The sequence below is a fragment of the Pseudonaja textilis genome, chromosome 4 (genome assembly GCF_049901715.1).
Source record: "Pseudonaja textilis isolate UNSWEBS1 chromosome 4, rPseTex1.2, whole genome shotgun sequence".
Classification (NCBI taxonomy): domain Eukaryota; kingdom Metazoa; phylum Chordata; class Lepidosauria; order Squamata; family Elapidae; genus Pseudonaja; species Pseudonaja textilis.
Window position 1 is genome coordinate 37,232,855 of NC_141993.1, and position 20,359 is coordinate 37,253,213.

Consider the following 20,359-nt stretch of genomic DNA (forward strand, 5'->3'; position numbering starts at 1 on the left):
CTGCATACAAGTACAATATTTTCCTGTATTTTTTTTTGAAGTTGCTCACTTTTTAAAGATTTCCATGCAAACCTGAAAGATATTTCTACAAGTGTTAAAATGCCTTTTTCCCCAGTCTTGCTTAAAAAAAAGAAATGTGTTCTGTTTAATGGATGCTAGAGACATATACTCTATTTGCATTTGCGTGGGTCCGAAACATTTCTTCCAAACTGCACAGGGGTGCAGGCTTAATAATTAGATGCGTACTTCTACTTATTTTTTGAAATGAAACTATTTACTTCCTTTAAATATGCTTCTTGGTATTAATTGCCTGGTTTCTTTACAGTAAACCCTTCCCCTAATTCTGTTCCTTATTTAGATTTCTATTATTCATTATATTAATTTGGGGATTTCACAAAATGTTAGTCTAATTTGATCTGACTTGGGTTTTTAAAAGAAATATTGGTTGCAGGATAGAAATGTATCTTTGTTGATCCAAAAATGTAAAAGCAGCTTTGGTTAAATTAAAGAGTTACATACACTCTAGCCTGTTGAGACTTGAATTCTGGCAGAGTGATTTGCTCTTGTTGACTAACTCTTTACAGAAACAAGAATAAACCTGACATACTTACCTTACTGGAAAGGTGGACATGCTGAGACAGGGGGGCAGAAAAAGCAGGCAGGTATCCAGGCATTTATCTATCCATCCACATTGGCGCTTGCTTCTAGGTGTTTGGATAATGGGAGAACGAAGAAATGTTCTTTCTTTCAAAGCCTGACTGGGGACTTCACACCTGGCATAGGCTTTTGACAACACACATTAAAATGCTGAGAGAGAGGAGGGAGGGAGGGGAGGGAGGGAGGGAGGAAAGAGAGAGAGAGAGAGAGAGAGAGAGAGAGAGAGAGAGAGAATGTAGGCAAATAATTAGAAGCAGAGGCTGTGGCTTTGCTGCATGTCATAGTTTATCAAAGGCTTGCCTAAACTGAAGGTGGGGAATCCAGGTGTTTTTATTTGTTGGAGGAATATTGGTTTGACATTTTTAAGATTACACTTTTGGATCACAGGGTCTCTAATTTAACTCTTACGCTCCAGTTTCTCGTAAATTTTCTCTATTTTTCTAATAACCAATTTCTCCTGTCACCAGTATCTCCTACTTTCCCTTCTTGCCCAAACCCCTAAATCCAGAGTTCATTAAAAATGTATTAATGTATTTTGCACATGTATCCAACTACATAAATATTGAGAGGAGGTTTGGTGCTGTGGTTAAAAAATCAAGCCAGAAAAAGAGAGACGCATGAAGACATCCGGGTGATTTTGGGCCAGACACTTTTGTCAGCCCCAGGAAGGCAGCAATGGCAAACCACTTATGAAATTTTGCCAAGAAAACTATGAGGAATTGTCCAAGGGCAAAACCTAGGAAATCATGCTAGGGACCCTGCTATATTGGGGCACCCTGCCATTCCTCTCCCGCAGTGCTTCCTCCACGCCTGCCGGTCTCTAATCCATGAATTTGAGACTTCTACTTCTAAATAAAATGCATACTTTTGAGGAACAATAATGTGTCATATAAACACTTCCATGTAGTTACAATTTCCATTCCAGAGTTTCCTCCTGCTTATTCCACACACGAAGTAAAGCAAAAATTCCTTGTTGAGCTTTGCGGGACTTTGTTGGTACAACAACAATGGATCTGTGCAATTTGGGTTGCGCACTGCAACTGAAGCAGAAACTAGCCGAGCTGCAAACTCAGCCAATATTGTGAAATCAGTCAAGTCTGGAACTGCTTTTGAATTGGCGCAGATTCTCATGCGTAGAAATGCCCTTGCTTTTTTCTGCAGAAGGAAAGAGCCTCGTAGCTTTGTTCAGGTTTCTTTTGCTTTCTCAGCCTATCATGTGAGGAGAGCTGAGTGGCCTCTCGCATCTGATTGTGCTGATGACTTAAGCAAAGAGATGATCACAGCACAATTGCCTACTGCAGAGTTCTAGCCAACATGGCAGCAACTCTGTACAGAGCTGACAATCAGCTGTAAGGCCAATTTTTTTTTTCTTGCTTAATATCACCAACTCATCTTGGAGAGTGAAGTGCTGCTGCTCCCTGCTTGAATGCTGAAGTGAATATGAAATGGTCTGGTACTCATTTATCCTTTCCAGTGTATTATTACTTTATGACTTTTTCTTGGAAGCTGAGAACATTTAAAAATGTGTACTTTAGGGATTAAGAACTGTGCAAAGCTTGTGTGCAAAGTTGAGCATATGGGGAGGAGTTGTGAATTTTCCAGGTTTTTGTAAAAATGTTGAGATAGCAAAAGGATATCCTGATACTCTGATATTAGAATTTATTGGCACCACTCTTAAAAAAAAAACCTTAATAAAACATAATGGGAATTTGAATTCAGCATCAACTTGTAGTATCCTGGTGATTAGGCAGGACTGAGATTTCTATCTGAAAATTTAGGGAAGTTGTTCAGGCAATCCCAGTAAACAAGAATTAGTTGGACTTATTATTTAATTTAGTATAATAAAATTTCTTGGTTCTTGTATTATCAGAACAGAATAACAGAGTTGGAAGGGACTTGGAGGTCTTCTATTCCAACCTCCTGATCAAATGGGAGACTTTATACAATTTCAGACAAATGACTATCCAATATCTTCTTAAAAATCTCAAGTGACAGAACACCCACAACTTCTGAAGGGAAGCCATTCCTCTGATTAATTGTTTGATTAACTGTCAAGAAATTAATTCCTTAGTTCTAAATTGAATCTCTCCTTGATTAATTACTCTCCATTGCTTCTTCTCCTGTCTTCAGGTGCATTGGAGAATGGGCTAACCCCCTTTTCTTCATGGCACTGCTCAAATACTTAGCATGTATTCATTTAGTTTGTTTTATATATTTTAATACAGATTAACGCTCTAGAGAAGAAATGTTCATGTATCAGCCTGGGAATGTAGATAGTCCTTGTTTAATGATCATTTGTTCAGAGTAAGACAGTGGTGAATGAGGGGACTTTCAACCAGTCTTCAGAACTGTGGTTGTCACAACATCCCTGCAGTCACATGATCACAATTTGGTTGTTTAGTTACCAGCTTTCATTTATGATAGCTGCAGCCTCCCATGGTCATGGAATAGCTTTTTGCGAACTTCACTGCTGGCTTCCCTGAAGCAAAGTCAATGGGGAAGCCAGTAGTAGGTGGCAAATAATGATTACATGACAGCATGTCTAATGACCACACAAGATTTCCCTAATGACCACAACTGGAATTGTATGAATGGTTATTGTTAAGTTGTCATCGTCATATGACAACATGCTTTATGACTGTTGTGCCAGTTCCAATTATCATAATTGGGACTGGCACAACATAATTAGGACTATCTGTAAATGCCAGCTATATAAAACCAAAAATATATTTCAGGCTATGATTTCACCTAGTGCTACATCATGGCACAATCTGATTATTTTAACAGACCTGGTATTTTAGCATTATCGATTCTGATGCAGTCGGAAGCTGATTCAGTGATACTAAGCAAAGCCTAGGTTTTCTTTGAGTTGAGTTGCCTGATGTTCGTGTCTGAACATTCCCAATAGCCGGTCTTCTAAACAAGCAGGTTGTGATATTTACTTTTTTCTCCTAAGTTCCAGCTTTGTATGGGAGAAATTCGGTCTTTCATTTTACATTCCAGACTAGTTCTGTTTTACCCTTTTTCAAAAACCTGATCTTCAAAAAGCTTAAGTCACACTATTCACTGTTTTGTTTCACATTTTCCTCACCCAAAGGATGAGGTTTTTTGCTCCTTCAGAAGTTCTAAAGCTTTGGTTTTGCCTGTGCCATATTAGGGATCCCATTGGTTAACTTGAAGATTAGTAGGATAGACGTTACAACTTCTTTTTCCCAGCAAGAAATCCCTTTTTCCTCTAGCTGATAAAATGCATACCATGGCCGTATAACAATAGCTTTGGTATTGGGCTTTTTCTCCGCCACCCGCTTCACAAAGGGCAGATTGGTATTAAGAGCATCAGCCAGCTATGACAAGCAAGCACTTTAAACAAGAACATTCCTGTCATCTTCTGCCAGTTTCTGACTGCTGGTGATTAATTCTATTTCTTAAATCTCTTTAATGCGCTCACTAATAAGGAATGCATTTTGATGTTTATTTGGTGAACTGCTATTCAGAATATATTGTGGAAATTATTCTTTGCTTTTACCAGCTTATTACAACTCCATCTGAATAATTATGATTGGTGGGAAATCTTGACCTTTGTTTAATGCATCACTTTTGCATACAGAATTTGTCTTTAAAGGAATCTGAGTTGTTAAAAATTTAGTTATACCCTTTTGGTGGGAATATTCTCATGTTTACTTCATACATTCTTGCTGGTTTTTTGATATAGTGCTGGCTTGGTGACATGGTAGATCAATCTTCTCAAATATGGTGCCTTTCTAATATGACCAATTTAGCCTTACTTTTGACCTTGTTTTTGAAAAATTGGAAAGTAAATTTGCAACATACAAGTTGTCTTCAACTTATAACTACAATTGAGACCTGAATTTGAGTCATTGAACAAAGTGGTTAGTAAGAAAGATTCCCACATGACTGCTTTGGTCAATAACCACAACCCTGGCTCTTCAAGTTGCAGTTGTTAACTGGCTATGCAGTTGTAAGCAGACTTAAGTGAAAGAGCTGCCTGCTGAAGGATGACAGGCAGCTCCTCTTCCTGCATAGAAGGGAAGTCCAAGGATGCATAGATTTTTGTGATCTAAGTTTTCATTCTCTAGTCTACTGAGGAGTTGCCTTTTTCATGCATGGAAGGGAAATTCAATGGTGTCCTGGAAAAAAAGGAGCTCAGATTTACATGACTTAACTTCCATTCTCTAGCCAAGTGCTGGAGTTGTCCTTCTGTCTGTGCTTTTTAAAAGTCCGTCCTAACTTTGAGCAGTTGCTAAACAACTGGATGTAAGTCAAATATTACCTGTATTTTGCATTTGTGGAAAACTATTACTAGGCAGGTAATAATAGATACACAAGAAAAATACTCATAAAAAGCTCATTTGATTTCTGAAAACCTTAGGTGCTTTAAGCAGTACCAGCAAGGTCCTTACTTATCTGCATGACTATGGTGTAATATGGGTTTTCTTCCTAGTTATATTTTCCATATTTAAAAGTATTACATGTTTTACTTCATGTGAAATATAAAACAGAACAAAAAAAAAGTCCTAACTTGCACATCTATAGCAATGATGGTCAAAGATAGGAACAGGCATGATTGTGCTTAGAGATATGACTGCAACACACAGTTGTTAAGTACCGGTAAATCTGGCTTCTCCATTGACTTTGCTTGTCAGAAGATTGCAAAAGATAACCACACAATTCTAGGACATTTGGCAAATGTCATAAATATGAGTCACTTGCCAACTGTCTAAATCGGGGCTGTCAAACTCATGGCCTGCGGTCTGGATGTGTGATGGGCTGGCCACGCACATGCCCCGTTTAGCAAAGGGGGAAAAAGGTGTGATACATCATGTGACACCACTGTGATGATGCGAATTTGACACCCCTGGTCTAAATATTGATCATGTGTCCATTTACTGCTGCAATGGTTGTAAGTATGAAAAACAGTGATAAGTTTTTCAGTGTCATTGTAACCTTGAATGGACACTAAATGTGTGTTGTATTTTGAAGACTATCTGTAATAATATGCCCATTGAAGACTCATTTGATACCTGCAGACCTATTGATTTTAATTTTAGAAAACGCATGATGAAAACCAAAACACCATCTTTTTATCATCAAGTTTATTGTGACAGGATGTTTGGGCCCAGGAAGATCCCATTGCAATGTTAGAGGACATCCAGACAAGCTACTTTGTCTTCTGATAAATGGATGTTTTGTCATTAGATATGCCCACTTTGGAAGCCATTTTAAAAATAGAAGACTTGCATTGCATCTATCCTGTATTTGCATCCATCATATGCTCTTAAATTCTAAATGTAATTTTAGGTACAACAAATTGCCTTTCCTCCTACATCCTTGTAAAATAAGCACCACAGGCAAAGGCAACTTTTAATTCAGTTAATTAATGTAATTGTGACAACATATAGGCTAAGGAACTGAATCCAGTGTCCAAATCACATAGTCTTTTAATAGAACATCATAAAAGGTTGTCTAGATTAGGTTTAGAACTACTTTCACTTCCCCCATTCATAATGATCTTATACTAAAATGGGGAAAGGGAAGCTCTATTTAAAACTCCACTTCTGCATTGCTTTCTTAAACTGGAATTATGTTATTATTAAAATCTTTGCAGATACAGCAAGTGCTTCTATAAAATATCTGTTGCACATTTGACTGAAGTACTAGCTCATAAACCTTCTGAACTATAAAACGGTTGTTGTCAATCAGCTCCTTGCAATATTTTTTCAGCAGTGTTAAAACAAAGCTATAGTGTTTCACCATCCTTAAAGATTGTATCATAGTGGATTGCAATAAATGTTTTATTAAAAATGCCTACCCCTGATTTAGGTATGTTGCCTTAGTCTGTAATTCAAAAATGAGAATTGGGACTGTATCAGGAAATAAATGAAAAATTAGTAAGACAGGCTTTAATTTTACATAATATAAATCTAAAATATCTCAATATAAATACTGTATAACTAATGAAACTTTTGGCTTTATTCTGCACAAAAATAGTATAGTATAATAAAATAAAATTTAAATCATATTTCAACCCATATTTTGAGAACCATATCTAAATCAAAATGTTAAAGGTAAAATGCTGTCACAAGTCATGGATATGGGTTCCTTTAAATTCAGTCATTTAAAAATGAATGTGGATTTAGGTTAATGGCTGATGAAAATAAAATAAAATAATTTGGTAGATTTAAAGACAATAATTAAGACCATAGTTAACATAACTGACTGTTTTGCAAAGATACAGATTCCTGAATGCTGCCAAGAATTGTACAAATGATAAAACCAATAAATGTATGAATTGAATTGCCCAGAAGTTTCTTTAATGACTAAGTAATGCTAACATTGTTGTCCTGGATGAAGTTGAATACAATTGATTGTCATACTTAATTTTGTGCTATAACCATTATTTTTTAATAAAGTTCATTCTGTTTGGTGATGAACCCATTTGCTAGCTGGAAAGAATGTTGAGTAGTGAGGATATTGGTTGACTATTATCGATTTAGCTACATTTTAGGAAATAACTTAGAGTCTAATGTGCAGCTCTTATTCGCATGGAAAAACCAGATAGAAAAAGTGTTCTTGATGGAATTGCCGAAAAAGGTGGAGAGTCAAAGATACAATTAAAAGCCAGATAATCCGTTAAATAGGATGTGGAAATGTGTGGTCCTCATGATATTGTTGAATTCAGGTACCCAATCAACTTGGCCATGTTAATGGAATAAGAACTGAAAGGGCCCCATATTAGCCATCATTCTTATATATGGGCATAAAAAATTTATTGTTACTATTAGACTGCTAGGATTACTTGAAAATTTGTTTTTGTTATCTTCTGTTATAAAGTACAACAAGTAAGTTATTACTATAAAAACTGACAATCCTTCACTATGTGGGAACTATATTTTTCTCTAGATAAGTAACATACTAATTCATATATTACTGCAAATCAGAATGCAATTTGATTAGCATAGCACTTGAATAAATCAACCAGGCATCTGATGAAGTGAGCTGTCTTTTTGTTAAATAAGTTGTCATGCTTTGGACCATACAATTGTAATTTATTTAATAAATGTATGGTTAAAACAAACCATGATTTAGTGCCATGATTGACTCTATTCACTACACTTAATTTACCCTTTAAATAATGTGGACAGAAAGCTCAACTAATTATCAAAGATTTGGCAATTGAGTTAATTTGAATTTAAGCTCCTTGTTGAAGAAATCATATGCCAGAAGTCATGAAGGAAGGAGCTTTCCTTTTTCTGGGGAAAGGTCATGCTGCAAATTAATAAGTTCCCTATCAGTTCTTGTCCAGTGTTTCTTCCCTTAAAATTGTGAGAATCAATGCAAGGAGCCAGCCTTGGCTGTATATTTTAACTCAGTTTCTTCTTGGTTTTGTTAGTAAGAAGGACCTACAATGGGATACATGGCCTCAAATGTTAACAGCTGTGGTCTTTTGCTATTCTGTCTTAAGTAGAGCCAGTCTTTTCACAATATCTTAACTAGGCATACCAGATATCACTGCAGTAACTTTGATCATTCTTTGCTGCCATATAGAAAAGGTGTCCAGTTGCTCAAAGTCCAGATATGGTATGTTTAATGTTGACATGATTCTTAAAAGCTATTAACAAAAAGATTGGAACTGCCCCTTGGTCTGCAATCTAGTAAGAATTTAACTCCTATTTTCTTGCTGTAACAAGAAAAATGTGTTTTAAGGAACTGATTATATGAGAAATAGCATTTTACCTTTAACATTTTGATTTATGATACGGTTCTCAGAATATCGATTGAAATATGATTTAAATTTTATTTTATTATCCTATACTATTTTTTTGTGCAGAATAAAGCCAAAAGTTTCATTAGTTATACAGTATTTATATTGGAGATATTTTAGACTTATATTATGTAAAATTAAAGCCTGTCTTACTAATTTTTCATTTATTTCCTGATACAGCCCCAAGCATATTTTATTAGCATGAACGTATTGCTTATACTTGTTTACTACCAAAGAAGCATTTGAAAAATCAAGTTTACCTATTCATATTCATATTCATGGACCCAGACTGTTGGGACAGTATGTTGACTCTGTAACCGCTATAAAGCACTGTGAAGCAGTATATAAGTCTAAATGCAATTGCTATTATTGAGCAAGTTGAATTACTATTTACTATTTTATTTATTTGAATTTATTTTAACATAGTACTGATGTTCATAAACCATTGTTAAATTTCTCTGTGTTAATGATATATATGGATACAAGCATCTTGAGAATTTTGGATTATTGGCAAATATTCACGGCTACCAATTAAACCAACAGTTTTGATCCTATGGCCAATATTAGGATTAGAAAAATGTTCATATGCAGATGTTGTAGTAGTCAGGAATCAACTAGTAATACATTAAAGAAATGTAAAATTTGATTCCTAGTCATTTTTCTTACTTAAACAGAGACTGTTGATTCTATCACCATTTTTGTGTATATGTGTTTGTATACACACACACACACACACACACACACACACACACACCAATTCTAATAAACACCATTACATTAATCAATGACTGCTAGATTATATCCATAGAATAATTAGTAGTATGGCATTTTTTAATTTGTATATTGTATTTCGCTGTTATCCTTGTTCAAAACAAACCAAACAGCCATTTTCTTTATTAGAAGAGATGTGCAGCTGCCATATTGTGCATGAAGGCAAAAGAGAAACAATTAAACATGGGTAAACATCAAGTCTGTAGTGTCTTACATAAAAAAATGTGCTGGACAAAACTAGTCATATAGCACACTAGTGGTATACAGTATAGACTTTTTTGCACTAAAAAGAATGTGTTGCTTATGTGTGAAAACTTTCCAAAACTCTGGGAAACCCAAGGAAGAAAGACACTTATGTGGGGACAAGTTAAGAAAATAACTGTACACATTGAAAGAAAGTGTGAAGTGGATTGCCTGGCATAACTCTACCATAGATCTACCACAGATCTTTGCTATCTTTTTGAAATGCGTGAAAACATTGTGTATGCATTGACTATACACAAACACTCACATGCATGAGTACGTGTGTGTATGTGTGTTTTTATGTGTTCATGTTCACAGAGCTCCTGTAGAGTCCTTGCTTTGACAGGGTCCCTTCTTATGTTGAGAAATTCTTTTGTCTCTCTATTTTTTTCTAATGTATCCTAAATGTTCAATTTACATAATCCATTCAATCCAATTGAACTGTATGTAGGAGTTGATCAGACTGAGCCTGAGTGAAGGGTCAAACGTGTCACAAGTCTCAAATCCCTTTATGGCCACAAGACATCAATGTCCAGCCATCTAGATAAGTTGATTCTTATCTGCTGCCAATTTGCTTTGATCGTTTATTGTTCAGAGTTTTACAGACAACTTTAGCATACACTATATTCATTTGAACTTCCTGGACTCCTGATTTTCTGAGCTTGATATTGTATGTGACCAGGAGGTTTTGCTAGGAGCCTATCATTCTATGATGACCCGGTTTTGCTAGGAGCCTATCATTCTATGATGTCCCAGTTTTCATGGCATGTTGAGAATCATCTGAATAACAGCAAAGAAATAACAGCAAACATACTGTTGCTGAGTATGTTGAGATCACTTTTTAAGAAGCTATCTATAACAAGTATTGATTGGTTTCATGTTGGTCATTACCATTTGTTGTCACATTATCACACTGTCATGTGCATTTAATGCTTGATGATAGCTAAGTAAACCTATATTTGGGAACATTATGAAGAAAACCTGACACTTCTTGTATTGTAGCAGGTGAGCATGAAAGAGTTATTCTTTTGTCAGATTGGAGTTAGTTATTGTTAGCTGAATATTTCAAAAAACTTAACAATCTGCATGCTAAAGATTTGTGTTTACTTTTAGCCATGCACACCCAGTGATTCATTTATGTAAATATTTTTGTGATTAATACAGTTTAGATTCAAAGAACTCAACATTAAATCAGCTGTAATATTTCAGTTATATTGGTATGTGTAACTAAAAGTTAAGACTATGTCAAAGTTAACACAAAGGTTGGGTAGGGTATCCTTAAGATACGGGAAGATTCCCACCCCCCTTCTTTATTTTTCTTCTTTATTTAAGGGAAAGAAGTAAGGTCACTAAAAGAATCAAACCCTGATGTGGGTAAATGAAACATGAGGCCTGCTGACTTTCTAAGAACCCTCTAAATAATATTCTCTAGGGTTTCATTTTTGTACTGTAGACAATTGTAATATTTTTGGGAAGGTGGAATGCTGTTAAAGAAGGGTCAGGCTTGTTGTTTTTCTAACCAAAGAAGGATAAGAGTTATGAAATTGGAGCTTATTTATAAAAGTTGGGAAATTTTATACATTATTTCCACCACTGTAAAAATAGTAAAGTATACCTTACACTGCAATTTCCACTCTGTTTTTATATCATCTACTTCTACAGCTGATGAAGCAGAACATTAGAAAGGTAAAACATGAGTTATATCTGCAAAATTTGGAAGTATGCCTTTCCATTTCTGGTATTTGTTCAAAGCCAACAGTGGAAGTAGATCTAGGAGCTCTTCTCATGTATCATTTCATGCAGGAGTTGTGTGATTTGACTCCTGTTTTGGTCCTACTGGGAGTCCTCATTTAGCAATCGCCAATTTAGTGATCATTCACAGTCATTGCAATCATGAAAAAAGTAACTTTTTGATCAGTCCTTGCATTTATGATCTTTGCGGGCCTGAAGTAAAATCCTAAGCATAGTCAGAGTTAGTAGTGACCGCTTTGCTTATTGACCAAATGCCAGTCTCAATTATAGTTGCTAAAGGATTAATTGTTTCCTGACTGGTCTCTGGTTTAATCTCTCATCCTTACATGGTTTTGATTTTATCTATTTCTTTTCCCCCCATTGTATTCTATGGATATTATTGAACCTGCTTTGTGATTAGGACAGCTTGCTGATAGGCAGGATATACATGTTTAAAATACATTATGAAAGGCAGAAATGTTGCAAATAAGCATGGAATGTTTTGTGCAGCTTCTTTTAATGCTCCTTGTCCTCTCCCTAAACAAATTCAGCCTATCCTGGAAATACCTACTGAAAACCAACAGATACAAAATGCATTAATACATTACATATGAAACAGCAGGATTAGCCCATTTTGTCTTCCATTTCCTGCTCCTGTCTTCTTTCCAATTGTATCTGAGATTTCACACTCATTGCTTATGGGCTTTAGGATTTGCCTTTGAATCCTTGAGGGCAAGAACCGAGCTTAATATTTAATGGAGATTCTTTTAAGAAGTCATGAATTTCATGCCCGGCATGAAATTCTGCTTCCACAGAGTTAAGACCTAAGCACAATTCTACATATAGCTGTGAAATCATTTAAAAACAAGCTTTGCAAGGGGCACGAGTTAAAGAAGACAGCTGCTTTGTACTGCAGTGCCATTGCTGCTGTATCAGCAAATACATTCCCAGGAGGCATTCGTGATGGCCCACTATATGAAAGATTTCATTGTCTGGCAGCACTGTTGCTTTCTATTTAAACTCAAGATTCTACTTTTGAGGGACTTCCCCAAAGATTTTATAACATTTGGCATTTGTACACTATTTAAATTTTTCTGTTAAATACGTGTACCGTTAATAAATATTTTCATTTTTACAGACTGCCACAATCAGATTTTTAGAAAAAAACTAGGACGGGATCTTTTATTGTAAGAATATTACAATTTCAACTTACGAGGTGTACTTCGCAGTCAAAAGTTTTAAGCATAATTGCTTCCATTAAAAAATCCCTGGTGTGTGTGTGTGTGTGTGTATTTAGAGAATTAAATATATATGGAGTCATTTTTCTTCCCAATGAACAAGAGGGTCCTCACTGAAAGAACATATTTACTATTTGGCAGTTTTGGCATATTGTTTTGACTAGAGGTAGTCCCAACTTTCGACAACAAATGACTCCCAAATTTTTGTTGCTAAGGAAGGAAGGAAAAGAAAGATAGCTAGATAACAAGAAAAAGAAAGAAAGAAAGAAAGAAAGAAAGAAAGAAAGAAAGAAAGAAAGAAAGAAAGAAAGAAAGAAAGAAAGAAAGAAAGAAAGAAATCTAGATTCAAAAAAGGAGTTTGGTGTTCTCCCAAAAAAGTGTCTTGGAAAAACACCAACATATATCATATTGTGACACTAGAAGATGGGTGTGAATAATCTATTCCTTTTACCTTAGGTACCAAGTCTTTGTAGCTCCAAACCACAGGATGATGTCATGTGTTTTGAGATTTGCAAAACCATATGCTGGCCTGATAATACCACAAAGAAGTAATAATAAGAATATTTGGGTTTTTTGGAATAATAGCACCCCTCCATGACTTAGAAGACTGTATTGTACAATAAGTTAGGGCACGTAATGACTTTTGTGCAGCTGCCTTGCGAAAGCAGTCTAACTGAAGAATACCCAAGATTCTTAGAAAAGATTTTTCTAAACTAACATTTTAAATTGTAAAACATGAATTTTTTATTTTTGAGCATTTTGCTCCTTGTTAAAGTTTGTGTATCTGTGTGTGTGTTTATAAAATATTTTGATGCATTTTGCAGAAGTTCTACAGTGTTAACTCGACTTTGGATGAAAAAGTCAATTTTATGCTTATAATGTTGACATTCTAAATTGTAGTTAATATTGATAGAACATTTTCTTTATTTTCAATAATCTAAATATAAATGAAATAAATAAATAAAATAATAGAATGTTAATAATATCCAATTAATATTTATAAGAATCACTATATTGAAGTGATGTATCAAGGTTTATAACTACATCATAACAAGAAATGAAAAAAAGAAAAGGTTTCCGTAACCTGATGTCTTTTAGATCTGAAACTGAAACATGCAGAATTCATCCCAGATTGACTAAAACTATCATGGACTATACAGATAATTTTGTTTTATTGTGATAGATTTGAAATGATCCTATACTTGTCTATTCTGTACTCAGCAGGATTCTTGATTACCATTAAGTCATCATAATTACCTTAAAATTATTAACATATTGACATTAGTCTTCCTTCCTTCCTTCCTTCCTTCCTTCCTTCCTTCCTTCCTTCCTTCCTTCCTTCCTACCATCCATCATTTTATATGTTGTATTGATGCATTTATCAATGTCTGCATTGATTTCAAATGTAGAACATTAGATAAGTTAAATACTACTTAATGCATATTAAAATCTTTCATTTTTATTTAATAAGTGGTAAATATATTATCATTGGGCATTAAAGGGCATTAAAGCAAGTCTCAGTCACTAAAAATTTTGTAATTGATGAATTTTTCTCTACATTTTTGCTCTACATTATCCTTTAAGGTAGTGGTGGGATTCAAAAGTTTTTACTACTGGTTCTGTGGGAGTGGCTTGGTGGGTGTGGTGTGTCTTGGTGGGCATGTCATAGGAAGGATACTATAAAATCTCCATTCCGATCCCACTCCAGGGGAAGATTACTGCAAAATCCCATATCTTCCCCACCCCACTAACCTGCTTTCCAGCTCATTCTCCTGTGCAGAATAACAAAGAAGACCCAGCTGATCATCTGGGACTCAGGAGGCAGAAATATATGTGTGGGAGGGGACAGTCAGAGGTGGTATTTGCCGGTTCTCCGAACTATTCAAAATTTCCATTACCGGTTCTCCAGAACTGATCAGAACCTGCTGAATACCACCTCTGCCTTAAGGATAATGTTTCAATAGTAGTCTAACTGTAATTTTTGAATACCCTCTTTAAAGTATAGCTTTTGCTCTATTTGGTTGTGATATTAAGTCAGTCAAAAGTTGTATCATGTTCACTAACACATCTTGGCAACATTGATTAATTCTACATCTTTGAATGCTTGTTTCTTTCTTTTGTATCTCCCCTCCACTCATCTCATTCTTGATAGAGCGATCACCACACAGGCCTATCCTGCAAGCTGGTCTACCAGCCAATACCTCTGCTGTTGTTGGGAGCGATGCTGAGTTTGTCTGCAAAGTCTACAGTGATGCCCAGCCTCATATCCAATGGATAAAACATGTAGAAAAGAATGGAAGTAAATATGGACCAGATGGACTACCACATTTGGAAGTTTTAAAGGTAAGTTTATTATTATCTTTATTGTACATGTTTAAGACAATTATTTTACAAATGTTATCATGAAATGGAACCAAGGGATGAAATTCATTTGAATGAACTAGAACCTTTTCATTTTTGCTAGTGTGAAAATAAGCTGCTGCCCACAGAGTTATCGTTCAACATAATCTGGTGATTTACAATACTCTTGACAGAAACAAAACCAAACATTTGTTTGGCAATTTATCCTCTACACAACACTGATTTTCAACCTCAACAACTTTAAGATGTATGGACAGGCATACTGGTTAGGAAATTCTGGGAACTGAAGTCCACACAACTTAAAGTTGCCAAGATTGAAAAACACTGATCTAGAAATCCTTTTATTTACTAGCAAAATGATTTATTTTTCAGATCTCATTATTTATTAAGAGAATTGCCATATCCTTTTCTTGGTATTATGATTATTTTTTTTGAAAAGAATATTCAAAATAAATAAATAAAACTATACTCTGCCTTTAATATTCAAGCCTAAGGACCTTCTGAAATGGTCATATTTGTTGCCAAAGAATGTTGGCAGTGCTGGTTTTACCGAATGTCAGAGATGCTGAAATGTCAATTTTTCACCACCCAGTTGTGAAACTTCTACTGGGCAATGAACTTTGAAGTTGGCAGCCACTGATTTCCTTACAAAATATTGTTCTGCTATGAAATAATAAGAGCCTGGAATCTAAGGAGTTGGCACCACTCAATAGTTGGTCTACTCAGGAGTTTTTCCATTCCATTCTTGTTTTTAAAAAAAATAAAATAAGTATAATATTTATCTACTCATATGCTAATTGAAGGCATCTTCAGTATTTTGGTGGCGGGACCATGGTGGTGTCTACATTTGGGGTAGCAGTTACATTGTTCTCCTGTGTTATTGGTCTGTTCTAGCATTCGGGGATAAATAGTTCCAATGCTGAAGTGCTGAAACTGTACAATGTGACAGAGGAGGATGCTGGAGAATATATTTGTAAGGTCTCCAATTATATAGGGGAGGCCAACCAGTCTGCCTGGCTTATGGTTCAGTTGGATAAAGGTAAAAAATGTCTGTTAAAGAAAGCTGGATGTAGAAGCTGGAAAAAGTGGTGCTTTGGGATTCTGCAGGCAGCTTCTAGGATAACTCTATGACCTTGGTGCATTTATAATCCTGTCTTGAAGATGCAACTGGTTTTACTCCAGTAGCCATGGAAAAATTCCCACAAACAGTATACATGTATTTTTAATTATGTCTGCTTCTGAACCCCTTTGTATTTTTCTTTGAAGCGTTCAAATATATTTGTCCATATATATTTTTCTCAGCTTACTCTGAAGGATTCTAACCTTTCACTTTCCCTTAGTTTCATTCTTTCACTGTGCGTCTATCACACCCCCTATATTTACAGGGACCGTATGTCCTTTATTTTAAAGGGACAGAACTTTGTTTCAGGAAGCTGTCCCTCAGATTTCTTTAATTTAATTATTTATTTTCTTGGTTTTGCTCTTGAATTTTTCTTTGTAAAGCAACATTATAAACACAAACCTTTTTTATCCTCACAAATCTCTTTCATATTTCCCATTTTTTTCAGATTTGTCCTTTATCTTTTCCAAGAATATATGGTGACTATAACTATAGTATTGGTCACAATTAGTATTTGGGATAAACTTAAAGACTAATCATGTGGGTAGCATACAACAGACTTTTTCTCCATGGTATCAGGTCAAATCTTAATTCCTGTAGATTCAGTTCTGCGTAAACTATTTTCCTGGAAATCTAGTGGTGACTATAATCTTTATTATCACACTTCAATACTTGAGCTGTATATTATCATGTGGCTCTTCTTAATAAAGTGACATACTTGGTAGCTATGTAAAAGCATCCTTTTCTGGTGGTCAATGGACATTAATCCTCCATTGTTAATTCCATTGTTCATGCCATATGTACAATATAACAGTAAAGCTACTGTGTTGACTGTTTTAGAACATTGTTTATTTTGAGATACTTTATTTTGCTCTTTAAATAATCCTACTGTTTACCTTGAAACATTGAACAATAGAGTAGATTTAGTATGAAAAATGGCATTGTATTTCACTGTACTTGGTGTCCGTATCAGTAAGATCATTTTAGTGACCACTGATTTGTACATGTTTACTATAATAATGGACATAGTGTAGGCACACCAAACAGTCTTAGATTGGCTTCTCATGATTATTTGAGACATTGTTGCTCTGTTCTGTTATCTACTAGCATAACATTTAATGATTTTGCCTGAGAAATTTTTTTAAAATAACTATTTGGCCTCTATCAAAAGTATAATGAACATACTTCCTTTTGATACTATTATCTCTTAATTTTCAACTCTTCTGTCTATGTTTCTGATATTCCTCTTTAATTTGAAGGAGAATCTTTTTAAAAGAAATATTTTTCTTTTGTGCATTTTATGTTTCTGTGTCATTTTTAAAAGCTCAAAATGGTTTGTGGTCAAATTTTTCCATGTTTCTTTGATTGCATGCATACTTAGGTGGTGACTGTAGGTTTGGTGAAGGGTATCCATGATTTATTCCTCTCTAAGGTGCGCTGGGATCTGTTGGTAATTGCCTTTTGGTTGAGGATTTGTGGATGGGATCTCCCCACGGCAGTGAAATTTTGCTTCTTTGGAAGTGCCAAGTTCCCGTGGTCCCATTTCCCATCCACAACAATTTCCTAAAATGTCTAGCTTTTCTCTTGCTTCCATTTTTTTCCTAGGCTGCCGGTGTTAACACCACGGACAAAGAAATTGAGGTTCTCTATATACGGAATGTAACTTTTGAGGATGCTGGGGAATATACATGCTTGGCGGGTAATTCTATTGGGATATCCTTTCATTCTGCATGGTTGACCGTCCTGCCAGGTATATACTGCTACCTTCCCATGGTTTTCTTTCTTTTCCTGCTTCATTGTTGATTGCTACTAAATAACATTGCTTCTGTCTCAACAAGGGCTTTTCAAAAACAATTCCTTTCCAAAAACAATTAAAATAAAATAAAATAAAATTCAATGACTGTCCAAAATTATGGACTGGGGTGCTTTTGGAATTTATTTCAATAATGTTAACTATTTTACTCCACTTCCCATTAAAAAAAGGATGAATACTTTATGGACAATCATAAACGTTTCTAGTTTATGGTTCTTTGGGAAGTTTAGATTTTAAAAGCAAGTCAGAGGGGAAATTTGAAGGACCACTTTTGAAAAGCAGTTAATACCAATGAATTCGGATATGTATCCATGAGAATTTGATGTACTGGAGAGCGAACACAGAAGCGGTGTTTTTATAACTTTATAATTGATTTGGTGTACTGTTGAAATGCTGCATCCTCTAAGCAAATGGGCTACTACAGATAGTCCTCAATTTAAGATCACAATAGAGCCCCAAAATTTATGTTCTTAAGTGAAAAATTTGTTAAGTGAATTTGTTCCATTGATTTTTCTTGTCATATTTGTTAAGCGAATCATTGCAGTTGTTAAATTAGTAGTGTGATTGTTAAGGGAATCTTATTGCAATTGAATACCATTGGCTTTGCTTGTTCAGAAGGTCGTAAAATGACTCCTGAACACTGAAACCATCATAAATATGAGTCAATTGTCAAGCATCTAAATGTAAATGACATAACTATTGGGGGTGCTGCAGTGGTCATAAGTATGAAAAATGGTCATAAGTCACTCTTTGCAGTGCCGTTGTAACTTTGAACAGTCACTAAATGAACTGTTTTAAGTTGAGGACTATCTGTAATTTGCTTGTTTGAAAAATGTGTCTTGTCTTGCTTGCAATAATGTTGCTTCTGTTTTGAACAGAAGTGCACAGTAATTTGCTTTTCTAGCTGAAAATGTCCATTAGAAAATAATGGACATTTAGATGAATAAAAACTGCTTGCTTTGTAGCCCTTTAACCTATTTCCTTATTTTGTTATTATTACAGAACCATATATTAAATTGTTGAAACTTGCAGTTTATAATTTGCTGGTCTGTGTGTTTGTGTGCGTTTTTGTTTAAAGTTTTGTATAAAGATATCTGCATGCATGCATTGCTAAAGCATATAGTTTACACTTGTACTGTACATAGCTGTAAATTTTTCTCAAGATTTCCAGGTTCTTTATCTCCTCTTAATGTAAGAAAAGCCCACATTGCTATATTTTTAACTTATTACCTTTTGAAGCTCCAAGCTGCATCCATTACTAAACAGGTGGTTATGATTTAAAGTGGCTGTTGCTTCTGTTTGCTAGATTACTTCCCTATTTGCAACTGCTCAAGCACAACTTGATCAATTTATATGAAGGAACATTAACATAAGATGATATGGAAGATTAGCTTCTAATATGCATTACTTTTATACTGATCAGTTGTATTTGCAGTTACTACTGTTGTACCAAAAAAGAGATTAGGTACATATAACATAAACTGATGTATCCTAATAGTATTTTTTTCACAGACGCAAATAAAAAGTGGGGAAAAAATATCCAAAAAGTTATAAACTCAAAAGTCACTGCATTCTCAGGAATTTATTTATTTTTAACCTTGCATAATTAATTTTAATCACATAGATATCAGCAAATCATTATTCTATCCAAAACAATTGGATATAAAATTGGTTATCCCCTGGAAGTATAGCCAGTGATAGCTGGGAATATTGAAAGTTGCTATTAAACACATCACAAATATACCTGTCTGAAAAAGTTTGATCTGCAAAATAAACATTGGTTAATGGTAACTATAAACTAGAATTGTAATTGTCCAGTAATATGAGCACAATCTCCCCTTGATAAACTTACTTATATACTTGCCTACCTAGATATGTATATTTATGCTGAATCTATATATCTATGCATAATTCAAAGATTGTGAGCTAATTGGAGACAAGTGCTGAAATCATTTTTTGAAATTGTCAATCATTACAAATTTAAAAGCTTTAAATTTGCTGCATTTGTTACTTGGGCAAGTATCTTGCTCAACTATATCCAACTATGTTCACGGTATACTCTTATCATTATTCAGATGGGACAATAGATCATACTTGTAAAAATTATAGAAAACAGAAACTTTGGGGATAAAAGATGTGTTTTTTAAAAAATAATTATTAAAATAATAATTTGTTCTGCTGGTTCTGTTGGCCTTATATTAGATTTCATGAGTTGCTCTGTTTGAATATAATAATGTATTTTAGGTGCTCTTAACATTCTCTTAAATGCCATTAAAGCGAATAACTTTATTGGATTTTCATGGCAATGCTTTAATAGCTATAGTTTTCAAAGGATCTAAAAAATCGTATGCTCTGTTCCTTCTGACATTAAAAGCTATGATCCTATGTTTATCTCTTAGGGATTTATATCACCTTGTTAAGTGGACTTACTCCCATGTGAGATGCATAGGAAGATAAAATTGATGAATGTTTGGTATTGAACACAATTTGGCAGTATTCCTGAATGAGAAAAACTTAATTCAAAATACTTGATATACGATTCCTGCCAACTTTCAATAGAAGTACAGAAGTCCAAGCTAGTTGATGCCTAATCTTTGTTATGCTTTGTTCTCTCATAAGCCTTCCTTTTCCACTAGCTTTCA

At 34.7% G+C, this 20,359-nt stretch overlaps 1 protein-coding gene across 31 annotated transcripts in view; it reads left to right on the plus strand.

Moving 5' to 3' along the window:
* FGFR2 (fibroblast growth factor receptor 2) overlaps window positions 1–20,359 on the plus strand; it is a 152,139-nt gene that overhangs the window by 106,815 nt on the left and 24,965 nt on the right. For 18 of the 31 annotated variants that reach the window (XM_087932633.1, XM_087932619.1, XM_026704881.2 and 15 more), the window contains 2 exons: window positions 14,576–14,766; window positions 15,679–15,823. In XM_087932633.1, the coding sequence (XP_087788759.1) occupies window positions 14,576–14,766; window positions 15,679–15,823 (336 nt within the window). Of the gene's footprint in view, window positions 1–14,575; window positions 14,767–15,678; window positions 15,824–17,509; window positions 17,655–20,359 lie in introns of all 31 variants that reach the window. The other 13 variants (XM_087932620.1, XM_087932625.1, XM_026704894.2 and 10 more) reach the window with 2 other exon arrangements.